The sequence below is a fragment of the Engystomops pustulosus genome, unplaced genomic scaffold (assembly GCF_040894005.1).
Source record: "Engystomops pustulosus unplaced genomic scaffold, aEngPut4.maternal MAT_SCAFFOLD_243, whole genome shotgun sequence".
Lineage (NCBI taxonomy): Eukaryota > Metazoa > Chordata > Amphibia > Anura > Leptodactylidae > Engystomops > Engystomops pustulosus.
In genome coordinates, this window is record NW_027285122.1 from 20,332 (window position 1) to 36,963 (window position 16,632).

Below are 16,632 nucleotides of genomic sequence, written 5' to 3' on the forward strand. Positions count from 1 at the left end.
CGCAATCCGAAGGATTTGGCCCAATAGAGACCGTGGTAGCGGGGTACTGTGATGCAGTTCACGACAGTGACACAAAAGTACAGTCCAAAACAGGTCTAGCCTGTGTTTATTTCAGCAGGAAAAATAAAACAGCCTTCACATTCAGGCATCAAAAACAAAATAATAACCTACCCGTCAGGGTGCTAACTAAACAATGGTTCTCTGACTCACCACTAACAAAAACACTTTTGTTGCTCCAGGCACAGAGGTCAGGGCTGTGTGCTCTCCAACCTCCACTCAGAGAGACCACACTCTCAGCTCTGCTCAGCGGCTTTATGCAGACTGATTGGGCTGCTCCCATCACCTGTGTCCAAGGTGCTGGACACCCAACCTCAGCACTAAGGCCTTGCATAATAGCAAAACCTAGGGGAAACATACCGCCCACCCACAGTTAACCCCTTCAGTGTCTCACAATATATATATATATATATCTGGGATTGCTGAATACATCTTTCACCCATCTACTCTGTCTTTGAGTCCAGTCTCACTTTCTTCAATGGATTATATCTGGTGATTACCTTTGTATTACAAGTGTCTGTTTTTCTGTCCTAACTGATTTAATGTCCATCTTTGTCCCTCAATGAGTTTGTATTTCTCTGTTTAAAACTACATCCACATGTGTTGAGTCTCCTAGATTAATTGCTCTTAGTGCATTTTTTTAGGGTGACATGTCCTCTTTAATTCCCAAAAGGATATTTTTTGTGCCTCCTCCCTCCCCCTGTGTGTCCCCTGTATTACCCTCCTCCACCTCCTGTGTGTCTCCGGTATTACCCTCCTCCTCCCCCTGTGTGTCCCCTGTATTACCCTCCTCCACCTCCTGTGTGTCCCCTATATTACCCTCCTCCCCCTGTGTGTTCCCTGTATTACCCTCCTCCTCCCCCTGTGTGTCCCCTGTATTACCCTCCTCCCCCTGTGTGTTCCCTGTATTACCCTCCTCCTCCACCTCCTGTGTGTCTCCTGTATTACCCTCCTCCACCTCCTGTGTGTACCCTGTATTACCCTCCTCCACCTCCTGTGTGTCTCCTGTATTACCCTCCTCCACCTCCTGTGTGTCTCCTGTATTACCCTCCTCCTCCTCCTGTGTGTCCCCTGTATTACCCTCCTCCACCTCCTGTGTGTCCCCTGTATTACCCTCCTCCTCCTCCTGTGTGTCCCCTGTATTAACCTCCTCCTCCCCCTGTGTGTCCCCTATATTACCCTCCTCCTTGCCCTGTGTGTCCCCTGTATTACCCTCCTCCTCGCCCTGTGTGTCCCCTGTATTACCCTCCTCCTCGCCCTGTGTGTCCCCTGTATTACCCTCCTCCTCGCCCTGTGTGTCCCCTGTATTACCCTCCTCCCCCTGTGTGTACACTGTATTACTCTCCTCCTCCCCCTGTGTGTCCCCTGTATTACCTCCTCCACCTCCTGTGTGTCCCCTGTATTACCCTCCTCACCCTGCGTGTCCCCTGTATTACCCTCCTCCCCCTGTGTGTCCCCTGTATTACCCTCCTCCTCCTGTGTGTCCCCGGTATTACCCTCCTCCTCCCCCTGTGTGTCCCCTGTATTACCCTCCTCTACCTCCTGTGTGTCCCCTGTATTACCTCCTCCTCCTGTGTGTCCCCTGTATTACCCTCCTATCCCCCTGTGTGTTCCCTGTATTACCCTCCTCCACCTCCTGTGTGTCCCCTGTATTACCTCCTCCTCCTGTGTGTCCCCTGTATTACCCTCCTATCCCCCTGTGTGTTCCCTGTATTACCCTCCTCCTCCACCTCCTGTGTCCCCTGTATTACCCTCCTCCTCCTGTGTGCCCCTTGTATTACCCTCCTCCTCCCCCTGTGTGTCCCCTGTATTACTCTCCTCCTGCTGTGTCCCCTGTATTACTCTCCTCCTGTGCGCCCCCTGTATTACCCTCCTATCCCCCTGTGTGTTCCCTGTATTACTCTCCTCCTCCTGTGTGCCCCCTGTATTACCCTCCTCCTCCCCCTGTATGTTGCCTGTATTACCCTCCTCCACCTCCTGTGTGTCCCCTGTATTACCCTCCTCTACCTCCTGTGTGTCCCCTGTATTACCCTCCTCCTCTCCCTGTGTGTCCCCTGTATTACCGTCCTCCTCTCCCTGTGTGTCCCCTGTATTACCCTCCTCCTCTCCCTGTGTGTACCCTGTATTACCCTCCTCCTCCCCCTGTGTGTCCCCTGTATTACCCTCCTCCATCTCCTGTGTGTCCCCTGTATTACCCTCCTCCATCTCCTGTGTGTCCCCTGTATTACCCTCCTCCACCTCCTGTGTGTCTCCTGTATTACCCTCCTCCTCCTCCTGTGTGTCCCCTGTATTACCCTCCTCCACCTCCTGTGTGTCCCCTGTATTACCCTCCTCCTCCTCCTGTGTGTCCCCTGTATTAACCTCCTCCTCCTCCTGTGTGTCCCCTGTATTACCCTCCTCCTTGCCCTGTGTGTCCCCTGTATTACCCTCCTCCTCGCCCTGTGTGTCCCCTGTATTACCCTCCTCCTCGCCCTGTGTGTCCCCTGTATTACCCTCCTCCTCGCCCTGTGTGTCCCCTGTATTACCCTCCTCCCCCTGTGTGTACACTGTATTACTCTCCTCCTCCCCCTGTGTGTCCCCTGTATTACCTCCTCCACCTCCTGTGTGTCCCCTGTATTACCCTCCTCACCCTGCGTGTCCCCTGTATTACCCTCCTCCCCCTGTGTGTCCCCTGTATTACCCTCCTCCTCCTGTGTGTCCCCGGTATTACCCTCCTCCTCCCCCTGTGTGTCCCCTGTATTACCCTCCTCTACCTCCTGTGTGTCCCCTGTATTACCTCCTCCTCCTGTGTGTCCCCTGTATTACCCTCCTATCCCCCTGTGTGTTCCCTGTATTACCCTCCTCCACCTCCTGTGTGTCCCCTGTATTACCTCCTCCTCCTGTGTGTCCCCTGTATTACCCTCCTATCCCCCTGTGTGTTCCCTGTATTACCCTCCTCCTCCACCTCCTGTGTCCCCTGTATTACCCTCCTCCTCCTGTGTGCCCCTTGTATTACCCTCCTCCTCCCCCTGTGTGTCCCCTGTATTACTCTCCTCCTGTGCGCCCCCTGTATTACCCTCCTATCCCCCTGTGTGTTCCCTGTATTACTCTCCTCCTCCTGTGTGCCCCCTGTATTACCCTCCTCCTCCCCCTGTATGTTGCCTGTATTACCCTCCTCCACCTCCTGTGTGTCCCCTGTATTACCCTCCTCCCCCTGTGTGTACCCTGTATTACCCTCCTCCCCCTGTGTGTACCCTGTATTACCCTCCTCCACCTCCTGTGTGTCCCTGTATTACCCTCCTCCACCTCCTGTGTGTCCCCTGTATTACCCTCCTCCTCTACCTGTGTGTCCCCTGTATTACCGTCCTCCTCTCCCTGTGTGTCCCCTGTATTACCCTCCTCCATCTCCTGTGTGTCCCCTGTATTACCCTCCTCCACCTCCTGTGTGTCCCCTGTATTACCCTCCTCCTCCCCCTGTGTGTCCCCTGTATTACCCTCCTCCACCTCCTGTGTGTCCCCTGTATTACCCTCCTCCTCCTCCTGTGTGTCCCCTGTATTACCCTCCTCCTCCCCCTGTGTGTCCCCTGTATTACCCTCCTCCACCTCCTGTGTGTCCCCTGTATTACACTCCTCCCCCTGTGTGTCCCCTGTATTACCCTCCTCCCCCTATGTGTCCCCTGTATTACCCTCCTCCTCCCCCTGTGTGTCCCCTGTTTTACCGTCCTCCACCTCCTGTGTGTCCCCTGTATTACCCTCCTCCTCCCCCTGTGTGTCCCTGTATTACCCTCCTCCCCCTGTGTGTCCCTGTATTACCCTCCTCACCCTGTGTGTACCCTGTATTACCCTCCTCCTCCCCCTGTGTGTCCCTGTATTACCCTCCTCCCCCTGTGTGTCCCTGTATTACCCTCCTCCCCCTGTGTGTCCCTGTATTACCCTCCTCACCCTGTGTGTCCCCTGTATTACCCTCCTCCCCCTGTATGTCCCCTGTATTACCCTCCTCCTCCCTCTGTGTGTCCCTGTATTACCCTCCTCCACCTCCTGTGTGTCCCCTGTATTACCCTCCTCACCCTGTGTGTCCCCTGTATTACCCTCCTCCAGCTCCTGTGTGTCCCCTGTATTACCCTCCTCCCCCTGTGTGTCCCATGTATTACCCTCCTCCTCCCCCTGTGTGTCCCCTGTATTACCCTCCTCCCCCTGTGTGTCCCCTGTATTACCCTCCTCCTCCCCCTGTGTGTCCCCTATATTACCCTACTCCACCTCCTGTGTGTGCCCTGTATTACCCTCCTCCTCCCCCTGTGTGTCCCCTATATTACACTCCTCCACCTCCTGTGTGTCCCCTGTATTACCCTCCTCCCCCTGTGTGTCCCCTGTATTACCCTCCTCCACCTCCTGTGTGTCCCCTGTATTACCCTCCTCCCCCTGTGTGTCCCATGTATTACCCTCCTCCTCCACCTCCTGTGTGTCCCCTGTATTACCCTCCTCCACCTCCTGTGTGTCCCCTGTATTACCCTCCTCCTCCCCTGTGTGTACCCTGTATTACCCTCCTCCACCTCCTGTCTGTCCCCTGTATTACCCTCCTCCACCTCCTGTGTGTCCCCTGTATTACCGTCCTCCTCCACCTCCTGTGTGTCCCCTGTATTACCCTCCTCCACCTCCTGTGTGTCCCCTGTATTACCCTCCTCCTCCCCCTGTGTGTACCCTGTATTACCCTCCTCCACCTCCTGTGTGCCCCCTGTATTACCCTCCTCCACCTCCTGTGTGTCCCTGTATTACCCTCCTCCTCCACCTCCTGTGTGTCCCCTGTATTACCCTCCTCCACCTCCTGTGTGTCCCTGTATTACCCTCCTCCTCCCCCTGTGTGTACCATGTATTACCCTCCTCCACCTCCTGTGTGTCCCCTGTATTACCCTCCTCCACCTCCTGTGTGTCCCCTGTATTACCCTCCTCCTCCCCCTGTGTGTCACCTGTATTACCCTCCTCCACCTCCTGTGTGTCCCTGTATTACCCTCCTCCACCTCCTGTGTGTCCCCTGTATTACCCTCCTCCACCTCCTGTGTGTCCCTGTATTACCCTCCTCCACCTCCTGTGTGTCCCCTGTATTACCCTCCTCCACCCCCTGTGTGTCCCCTGTATTACCCTCCTACCCCTCCTGTGTGTCCCCTGTATTACCCTCCTCCACCTCCTGTGTGTCCCCTGTATTACACTCCTCCCCCTGTGTGTCCCCTGTATTACCCTCCTCCCCCTGTGTGTCCCCTGTATTACCCTCCTCCTCCCCCTGTGTGTCCCCTGTTTTACCCTCCTCCACCTCCTGTCTGTCCCCTGTATTACCCTCCTCCACCTCCTGTGTGTCCCCTGTATTACCGTCCTCCTCCACCTCCTGTGTGTCCCCTGTATTACCCTCCTCCACCTCCTGTGTGTCCCCTGTATTACCGTCCTCCACCTCCTGTGTGTCCCCTGTATTACACTCCTCCTCCCCCTGTGTGTCCCCTGTATTACCCTCCTCCCCCTGTGTGTCCCTGTATTACCCTCCTCCTCCCCCTGTGTGTACCCTGTATTACCCTCCTCCACCTCCTGTGTGTCCCCTGTATTACCCTCCTCCACCTCCTGTGTGTCCCCTGTATTACCCTCCTCCACCTCCTGTGTGTACCCTGTATTACCCTCCTCCTCCCCCTGTGTGTCCCCTGTATTACCCTCCTCCACCTCCTGTGTGTCCCCTGTATTACCCTCCTCCACCTCCTGTGTGTACCCTGTATTACTCTCCTCCTCCCCCTGTGTGTCCCCTGTATTACCCTCCCCCGGTGCGGAACACATAGCACTTGGTGTGTTGCAGTCGGGCAGTTATTAGTGCGGCCCCGGAGCCGGAAGTGTCGGGCGGGAGTTATTGCTGGGCGGAGATCCCGGAGGCGAATATCGGGAGAGACAGCGGCGGCTCCAGGTGACTCCTCCCCCGGTACTGACCGTCTCCTCCCTCTCTCTACAGCAAACTGTCTCCTTCCTGACGACTGTCACTGAATAACTGTCTCTATACGATGGTCTCTCCGGACCGTCACTCTCTGTGTGCGGTCTCTTAGTCCCGGCTGTCTCTCTCATGGTGTGTATTATACATCAGGGTGCAGTCTCTTAGTCCTGGCTGTCTCTCTCATGGTGTGTATTATACATCAGGGTGCGGTCTCTTAGTCCTGGCTGTCTCTCTCATGGTGTGTATTATACATCAGGGTGCGGTCTCTTAGTCCTGGCTGTCTCTCATGGTGTGTATTATACATCAGGGTGCGGTCTCTTAGTCCTGGCTGTCTCTCATGGTGTGTATTATACATCAGGGTGCAGTCTCTTAGTCCTGGCTGTCTCTCATGGTGTGTATTATACATCAGGGTGCAGTCTCTTAGTCCCGGCTGTCTCTCATGGTGTGTATTATACATCAGGGTGCAGTCTCTTGGTCCCGGCTGTCTCTCATGGTGTGTATTATACATCAGGGTGCGGTCTCTTAGTCCTGGCTGTCTCTCATGGTGTGTATTATACATCAGGGTGCGGTCTCTTAGTCCTGGCTGTCTCTCATGGTGTGTATTATACATCAGGGTGCGGTCTCTTAGTCCTGGCTGTCTCTCATGGTGTGTATTATACATCAGGGTGCGGTCTCTTAGTCCTGGCTGTCTCTCATGGTGTGTATTATACATCAGGGTGCGGTCTCTTAGTCCTGGCTGTCTCTCATGGTGTGTATTATACATCAGGGTGCGGTCTCTTAGTCCCGGCTGTCTCTCATGGTGTGTATTATACATCAGGGTGCGGTCTCTTAGTCCCGGCTGTCTCTCATGGTGTGTATTATACATCAGGGTGCGGTCTCTTAGTCCTGGCTGTCTCTCGTGGTGTGTATTATACATCAGGGTGCGGTCTCTTAGTCCCGGCTGTCTCTCTCATGGTGTGTATTATACATCAGGGTGCGGTCTCTTAGTCCTGGCTGTCTCTCATGGTGTGTATTATACATCAGGGTGCGGTCTCTTAGTCCCGGCTGTCTCTCATGGTGTGTATTATACATCAGGGTGCGGTCTCTTAGTCCCGGCTGTCTCTCATGGTGTGTATTATACATCAGGGTGCAGTCTCTTAGTCCTGGCTGTCTCTCATGGTGTGTATTATACATCAGGGTGCGGTCTCTTAGTCCTGGCTGTCTCTCATGGTGTGTATTATACATCAGGGTGCGGTCTCTTAGTCCTGGCTGTCTCTCATGGTGTGTATTATACATCAGGGTGCAGTCTCTTAGTCCTGGCTGTCTCTCATGGTGTGTATTATACATCAGGGTGCGGTCTCTTAGTCCTGGCTGTCTCTCATGGTGTGTATTATACATCAGGGTGCGGTCTCTTAGTCCTGGCTGTCTCTCATGGTGTGTATTATACATCAGGGTGCGGTCTCTTAGTCCTGGCTGTCTCTCATGGTGTGTATTATACATCAGGGTGCGGTCTCTTAGTCCCGGCTGTCTCTCATGGTGTGTATTATACATCAGGGTGCGGTCTCTTAGTCCTGGCTGTCTCTCATGGTGTGTATTATACATCAGGGTGCGGTCTCTTAGTCCTGGCTGTCTCTCATGGTGTGTATTATACATCAGGGTGCGGTCTCTTAGTCCCGGCTGTCTCTCATGGTGTGTATTATACATCAGGGTGCGGTCTCTTAGTCCTGGCTGTCTCTCATGGTGTGTATTATACATCAGGGTGCGGTCTCTTAGTCCTGGCTGTCTCTCATGGTGTGTATTATACATCAGGGTGCGGTCTCTTAGTCCTGGCTGTCTCTCATGGTGTGTATTATACATCAGGGTGCGGTCTCTTAGTCCTGGCTGTCTCTCATGGTGTGTATTATACATCAGGGTGCGGTCTCTTAGTCCCGGCTGTCTCTCATGGTGTGTATTATACATCAGGGTGCGGTCTCTTAGTCCTGGCTGTCTCTCATGGTGTGTATTATACATCAGGGTGCGGTCTCTTAGTCCTGGCTGTCTCTCATGGTGTGTATTATACATCAGGGTGCGGTCTCTTAGTCCTGGCTGTCTCTCATGGTGTGTATTATACATCAGGGTGCGGTCTCTTAGTCCTGGCTGTCTCTCTCATGGTGTGTATTATACATCAGGGTGCGGTCTCTTAGTCCTGGCTGTCTCTCATGGTGTGTATTATACATCAGGGTGCGGTCTCTTAGTCCTGGCTGTCTCTCATGGTGTGTATTATACATCAGGGTGCGGTCTCTTAGTCCCGGCTGTCTCTCATGGTGTGTATTATACATCAGGGTGCGGTCTCTTAGTCCCGGCTGTCTCTCATGGTGTGTATTATACATCAGGGTGCAGTCTCTTAGTCCTGGCTGTCTCTCTCATGGTGTGTATTATACATCAGGGTGCGGTCTCTTAGTCCTGGCTGTCTCTCATGGTGTGTATTATACATCAGGGTGCAGTCTCTTAGTCCTGGCTGTCTCTCATGGTGTGTATTATACATCAGGGTGCAGTCTCTTAGTCCTGGCTGTCTCTCATGGTGTGTATTATACATCAGGGTGCGGTCTCTCAGTCCTGGCTGTCTCTCATGGTGTGTATTATACATCAGGGTGCGGTCTCTTAGTCCTGGCTGTCTCTCATGGTGTGTATTATACATCAGGGTGCGGTCTCTTAGTCCCGGCTGTCTCTCATGGTGTGTATTATACATCAGGGTGCGGTCTCTTAGTCCCGGCTGTCTCTCATGGTGTGTATTATACATCAGGGTGCGGTCTCTTAGTCCTGGCTGTCTCTCATGGTGTGTATTATACATCAGGGTGCGGTCTCTTAGTCCTGGCTGTCTCTCATGGTGTGTATTATACATCAGGGTGCGGTCTCTTAGTCCTGGCTGTCTCTCATGGTGTGTATTATACATCAGGGTGCGGTCTCTTAGTCCTGGCTGTCTCTCATGGTGTGTATTATACATCAGGGTGCAGTCTCTTAGTCCTGGCTGTCTCTCTCATGGTGTGTATTATACATCAGGGTGCGGTCTCTTAGTCCTGGCTGTCTCTCATGGTGTGTATTATACATCAGGGTGCGGTCTCTTAGTCCTGGCTGTCTCTCATGGTGTGTATTATACATCAGGGTGCGGTCTCTTAGTCCTGGCTGTCTCTCATGGTGTGTATTATACATCAGGGTGCGGTCTCTTAGTCCTGGCTGTCTCTCATGGTGTGTATTATACATCAGGGTGCGGTCTCTTAGTCCCGGCTGTCTCTCATGGTGTGTATTATACATCAGGGTGCGGTCTCTTAGTCCCGGCTGTCTCTCATGGTGTGTATTATACATCAGGGTGCGGTCTCTTAGTCCTGGCTGTCTCTCATGGTGTGTATTATACATCAGGGTGCGGTCTCTTAGTCCCGGCTGTCTCTCATGGTGTGTATTATACATCAGGGTGCGGTCTCTTAGTCCTGGCTGTCTCTCATGGTGTGTATTATACATCAGGGTGCGGTCTCTTAGTCCTGGCTGTCTCTCATGGTGTGTATTATACATCAGGGTGCGGTCTCTTAGTCCCGGCTGTCTCTCATGGTGTGTATTATACATCAGGGTGCGGTCTCTTAGTCCCGGCTGTCTCTCATGGTGTGTATTATACATCAGGGTGCGGTCTCTTAGTCCTGGCTGTCTCTCATGGTGTGTATTATACATCAGGGTGCGGTCTCTTAGTCCCGGCTGTCTCTCATGGTGTGTATTATACATCAGGGTGCAGTCTCTTAGTCCTGGCTGTCTCTCATGGTGTGTATTATACATCAGGGTGCGGTCTCTTAGTCCCGGCTGTCTCTCATGGTGTGTATTATACATCAGGGTGCGGTCTCTTAGTCCCGGCTGTCTCTCATGGTGTGTATTATACATCAGGGTGCGGTCTCTTAGTCCTGGCTGTCTCTCATGGTGTGTATTATACATCAGGGTGCGGTCTCTTAGTCCCGGCTGTCTCTCATGGTGTGTATTATACATCAGGGTGCGGTCTCTTAGTCCCGGCTGTCTCTCATGGTGTGTATTATACATCAGGGTGCGGTCTCTTAGTCCTGGCTGTCTCTCATGGTGTGTATTATACATCAGGGTGCGGTCTCTTAGTCCCGGCTGTCTCTCATGGTGTGTATTATACATCAGGGTGCGGTCTCTTAGTCCTGGCTGTCTCTCATGGTGTGTATTATACATCAGGGTGCGGTCTCTTAGTCCCGGCTGTCTCTCATGGTGTGTATTATACATCAGGGTGCGGTCTCTTAGTCCCGGCTGTCTCTCATGGTGTGTATTATACATCAGGGTGCGGTCTCTTAGTCCTGGCTGTCTCTCATGGTGTGTATTATACATCAGGGTGCGGTCTCTTAGTCCTGGCTGTCTCTCATGGTGTGTATTATACATCAGGGTGCGGTCTCTTAGTCCTGGCTGTCTCTCTCATGTTGTGGTCTCTCTCGTAGTCTCTGATGTCTTATATATTATGATCTCTCTTCCTGCAGGTTGCGCTCTCGCTGTTTCCTCTCGCATCTCCCATCATGCACTTCTCCATTCCTGAGACTGAGACGTGTAACTCTGAGTCCGGGGGTCAGTATGTGGTGAGTGACCCCCCCCCCCCTGGATTTCCCATCATCCCTTCTGATTATCTGCTTTCTCTCGGGGTACAGGGGGGGTGTACGGCCTGACCTCGGGGTACAGCGGGGGGGTGTACGGCCTGACCTCGGGGTACAGCGGGGGGTGTACGGCCTGACCTCGGGGTACAGCGGGGGGAGTGTACGGCCTGACCTCGGGGTACAGCGGGGGGAGTGTACGGCCTGACCTCGGGGTACAGCGGGGGGTGTACGGCCTGACCTCGGGGTACAGCGGGGGGTAGTGTACGGCCTGACCTCGGGGTACAGCGGGGGGGAGTGTACGGCCTGACCTCGGGGTACAGCGGGGGGGTGTACGGCCTGACCTCGGGGTACAGGGGGGGTGTACGGCCTGACCTCGGGGTACAGCGGGGGGGTGTACGGCCTGACCTCGGGGTACAGGGGGGGTGTACGGCCTGACCTCGGGGTACAGCGGGGGGGGGGTGTACGGCCTGACCTCGGGGTACAGCGGGGGGGAGTGTACGGCCTGACCTCGGGGTACAGCGGGGGAGTGTACGGCCTGACCTCGGGGTACAGCGGGGGAGTGTACGGCCTGACCTCGGGGTACAGCGGGGGGGAGTGTACGGCCTGACCTCGGGGTACAGGGGGGGTGTACGGCCTGACCTCGGGGTACAGCGGGGGGGAGTGTACGGCCTGACCTCGGGGTACAGCGGGGGGAGTGTACGGCCTGATCTCGGGGTACAGCGGGGGGGAGTGTACGGCCTGACCTCGGGGTACAGCGGGGGGTGTACGGCCTGACCTCGGGGTACAGCGGGGAGTGTACGGCCTGACCTCGGGGTACAGCGGGGGGTGTACGGCCTGACCTCGGGGTACAGGGGGGGTGTACGGCCTGACCTCGGGGTACAGCGGGGGGGAGTGTACGGCCTGACCTCGGGGTACAGCGGGGGAGTGTACGGCCTGACCTCGGGGTACAGCGGGGGGGGTGTACGGCCTGACCTCGGGGTACAGCGGGGGGGAGTGTACAGCCTGACCTCGGGGTACAGCGGGGGGGTGTACGGCCTGACCTCGGGGTACAGCGGGGGGGTGTACGGCCTGACCTCGGGGTACAGCGGGGGGGAGTGTACAGCCTGACCTCGGGGTACATCGGGGAGTGTACGGCCTGACCTCGGGGTACAGCGGGGGGGGTGTACGGCCTGACCTCGGGGTACAGCGGGGGGACACTGATGGTGATGTCTTCCTCCTGCAGGCGTATAACATACATGTGAATGGAGTCCTGCACTGCCGGGTGCGATACAGTCAGCTCTTCTGTCTCCACGAGCAGGTGAGGTCCTGACTGCTGCCCCGCCCCTGCATGCCCTGCCCCTGCATGTCCGCCCGCCCCCTGTCCCTGCATGCTCCGCCACCCTGCATGTCCGCCTGTCCCTGCATGCTCCGCCCCCTGCATGTCCGGCCGCCCCCTGTCCCTGCATGCCCCGCCCCCTGCATGCCCCGCCCCTGCATGCCCCGCCCCCTGCATGCTCCGCCCCTGCATGCCCTGCCCCCTGCATGCTCCGCCCCTGCATGCCCTGTCCCCTGCATGCTCCGCCCCTGCATGCCCTGTCCCCTGCATGCTCCGCCCCTGCATGTCCCGCCCCCCGCCCCATAATTGCATCTTGCCTTCTTATCATAATAACAATAGTCTTTATAGCGCCTTCATATTCCATAGCGGTGTACAAATCACAGGAGGGAGCGGCCTGATCACAACAGCTTACAGTCTATGAGGATGAGGGGGTACACAACAGCTTACAGTCTATGAGGATGAGGGAGGACACAAGAGCTTACAGTCTATGAGGATGAGGGGGGGACACAAGAGCTTACAGTCTATGAGGATGAGGGGGTACACAACAGCTTACAGTCTATGAGGATGAGGGGGAGACACAAGAGCTTACAGTCTATCAGGATGAGGGGGGACACAAGAGCTTACAGTCTATGAGGATGAGGGGGTACACAACAGCTTACAGTCTATGAGGATGAGGGGGTGACACAAGAGCTTACAGCCTATGAGGATGAGGGGGTGACACAAGAGCTTACAGCCTATGAGGATGAGGGGATGACACAAGAGCTTACAGCCTATGAGGATGAGGGGGTGACACAAGAGCTTACAGCCTATGAGGATGAGGGGAGGACACAAGAGCTTACAGTCTATGAGGATGAGGGGGGGACACAAGAGCTTACAGTCTATGAGGATGAGAGGGTGACACAAGAGCTTACAGTCTATGAGGATGAGGGGGGGACACAAGAGCTTACAGTCTATGAGGATGAGGGGGTGATACAAGAGCTTACAGTCTATGAGGATGAGGGGGTGACACAAGAGCTTACAGTCTATGAGGATGAGGGGGTGACACAAGAGCTTACAGTCTATGAGGATGAGGGGGTGACACAAGAGCTTACAGTCTATGAGGATGAGGAGGGACACAAGAGCTTACAGTCTATGAGGATGAGGGGGGGACACAAGAGCTTACAGGCTATGAGGATGAGGGGATGACACAACAGCTTACAGTCTATGAGGATGAGGGGGTGACACAAGAGCTTACAGCCTATGAGGATGAGGGGAGGACACAAGACCTTACAGTCTATGAGGATGAGGGGATGACACAAGAGCTTACAGTCTATGAGGATGAGGGGTGACACAAGAGCTTACAGGCTATGAGGATGAGGGGGGCACAAGAGCTTACAGTCTATGAGGATGAGGGTTGGCACAAGAGCTTACAGTCTATGAGGATGAGGGGGGCACAAGAGCTTACAATCTATGAGGATGAGGGGGGACACAAGAGCTTACAGCCTATGAGGATGAGGGGGTGACACAACAGCTTACAGTCTATGAGGATGAGGGGGTGACACAAGAGCTTACAGTCTATAAGGATGAGGGGAGGACACAAGAGCTTACAGTCTATGAGGATGAGGGGGGACACAAGAGCTTACAGTCTATGAGGATGAGGGGGGACACAAGAGCTTACAGTCTATGAGGATGAGGGGGTGACACAAGAGCTTACAGTCTATGAGGATGAGGGGTGACACAAGAGCTTACAGTCTATGAGGATGAGGGGAGGACACAAGAGCTTACAGTCTATGAGCATGAGGGGGGACACAACAGCTTACAGTCTATGAGGATGAGGGGGGACACAAGAGCTTACAGTCTATGAGGATGAGGGGGGACACAAGAGCTTACAGTCTATGAGGATGAGGGGGTACACAACAGCTTACAGTCTATGAGGATGAGGGGGGACACAAGAGCTTACAGTCTATGAGGATGAGGAGGTGACACAAGGGCTTACAGTCTATGAGGATGAGGGGGGACACAAGAGCTTACAGTCTATGAGGATGAGGGGGGACACAAGAGCTTACAGTCTATGAGGATGAGGGGGGAGACAAGAGCTTACAGTCTATGAGGATGAGGGGGGACACAAGAGCTTACAGTCTATGAGGATGAGGGGATGACACAAGAGCTTACAGTCTATGAGGATGAGAGGGGACACAAGAGTATACAGTCTATGAGGATGAAGGGGGACACAAGAGCTTACAGTCTATGAGGATGAGGGGGGACACAAGAGCTTACAGTCTATGAGGATGAGGGGATGACACAAGAGCTTACAGTCTATGAGGATGAGGGGGTGACACAAGAGCTTACAGTCTATGAGGATGAGGGGGGACACAAGAGCTTACAGTCTATGAGGATGAGGGGGGACACAAGAGCTTACAGTCTATGAGGATGAGGGGGGGGGACACAAGAGCTTACAGTCTATGAGGATGAGGGGGGACATAGAGCTTACAGTCTATGAGGATGAGGGGAGGACACAAGAGCTTACAGTCTATGAGGATGAGGGGGTGACACAAGAGCTTACAGTCTATGAGGATGAGGGGGGACACAAGAGCTTACAGTCTGAGGATGAGGGGGGACACAAGAGCTTACAGTCTATGAGGATGAGGGGGGACACAAGAGCTTACAGTCTATGAGGATGAGGGGAGGACACAAGAGCTTACAGTCTATGAGGATGAGGGGGGACATAGAGCTTACAGTCTATGAGGATGAGGGGGTGACACAAGAGCTTTTACAGTCTATGAGGATGAGGGGAGGACACAAGAGCTTACAGTCTATGAGGATGAGGGGAGGACACAAGAGCTTACAGTCTATGAGGTTGAGGGGGGAGACAAGAGCTTACAGTCTATGAGGATGAGGGGGGGACACAAGAGCTTACAGTCTATGAGGATGAGGGGGTGACACAAGAGCTTACAGTCTATGAGGATGAGGGGGGAGACAAGAGCTTACAGTCTATGAGGATGAGGGGGGAGACAAGAGCTTACAGTCTATGAGGATGAGGGGGGACACAAGAGCTTACAGTCTGAGGATGAGGGAGGACACAAGAGCTTACAGTCTATCAGGATGAGGGGGTGACACAAGAGCTTACAGTCTATGAGGAAGAGGGAGGACACAAGAGCTTACAGTCTATGAGGATGAGGGGGGACACAAGAGCTTACAGTCTATGAGGATGAGGGGAGGACACAAGAGCTTACAGTCTATGAGGATGAGGGGAGGACACAAGAGCTTACAGTCTATGAGGATGAGGGGGGACACAAGAGCTTACAGTCTATGAGGATGAGGGGAGGACACAAGAGCTTACAGTCTATGAGGATGAGGGGGGACATAGAGCTTACAGTCTATGAGGATGAGGGGGTGACACAAGAGCTTTTACAGTCTATGAGGATGAGGGGAGGACACAAGAGCTTACAGTCTATGAGGATGAGGGGAGGACACAAGAGCTTACAGTCTATGAGGTTGAGGGGGGAGACAAGAGCTTACAGTCTATGAGGATGAGGGGGGGACACAAGAGCTTACAGTCTATGAGGATGAGGGGGTGACACAAGAGCTTACAGTCTATGAGGATGAGGGGGGAGACAAGAGCTTACAGTCTATGAGGATGAGGGGGGAGACAAGAGCTTACAGTCTATGAGGATGAGGGGGGACACAAGAGCTTACAGTCTGAGGATGAGGGAGGACACAAGAGCTTACAGTCTATCAGGATGAGGGGGTGACACAAGAGCTTACAGTCTATGAGGAAGAGGGAGGACACAAGAGCTTACAGTCTATGAGGATGAGGGGGGACACAAGAGCTTACAGTCTATGAGGATGAGGGGAGGACACAAGAGCTTACAGTCTATGAGGATGAGGGGAGGACACAAGAGCTTACAGTCTATGAGGATGAGGGGTGACACAAGAGCTTACAGTCTATGAGGATGAGGGGATGACACAAGAGCTTACAGTCTATGAGGATGAGGAGGGACACAAGAGCTTACAGTCTATGAGGATGAGGGGGGGACACAAGAGCTTACAGTCTATGAGGATGATGGGGTGACACAAGAGCTTACAGTCTATGAGGATGAGGGGAGGACACAAGAGCTTACAGTCTATGAGGATGAGGGGATGACACAAGAGCTTACAGTCTATGAGGATGAGGGGGTGACACAAGAGCTTACAGTCTATGAGGATGAGGGGGTGACACAAGAGCTTAGTCTATGAGGAGGAGAGGATGACACAAGAGCTTACAGTCTATGAGGATGAGGGGGTGACACAAGAGCTTACAGTCTATGAGGATGAGGGGGTGACACAAGAGCTTAGTCTATGAGGATGAGGGGGACACAAGAGCTTACAGTCTATGAGGATGAGGGGGTGACACAAGAGCTTACAGTCTATGAGGATGAGGAGGTGACACAAGAGCTTACAGTCTATGAGGATAAGGGGAGGACACAAGAGCTTACAGTCTATGAGGATGAGGGGAGGACACAAGAGCTTACAGTTTATGGAGATGAGCGGAGGACACAAGAGCTTACAGTCTATGAGGATGAGGGGGGACACAAGAGCTTACAGTCTATGAGGATGAGGAGGACACAAGAGCTTACAGTCTATGAGGATGAGGGGAGGACACAAGAGCTTACAGTCTATGAGGATGAGGGGAGGACACAAGAGCTTGCAGTCTATGAGGATGAGGGGGTGACACAAGAGCTTAAAGTCTATGAGGATGAGGGGGT

At 53.9% G+C, this 16,632-nt stretch overlaps 1 protein-coding gene across 3 annotated transcripts in view; it reads left to right on the top strand.

Annotated features, from left to right (window-relative positions):
• The first annotated feature begins 5,830 nt into the window (after positions 1–5,830).
• Positions 5,831–16,632, top strand: part of SNX17 (sorting nexin 17) — a 31,446-nt gene continuing 20,644 nt past the window's right edge. The window contains exons 1-3 of one of the 3 annotated variants that reach the window (XM_072132152.1): positions 5,831–5,971; positions 10,483–10,578; positions 11,816–11,890. In XM_072132152.1, the coding sequence (XP_071988253.1) occupies positions 10,519–10,578; positions 11,816–11,890 (135 nt within the window). In that variant the 5' untranslated portion in view covers positions 5,831–5,971; positions 10,483–10,518. The other 2 variants (XM_072132151.1, XM_072132150.1) reach the window with 2 other exon arrangements.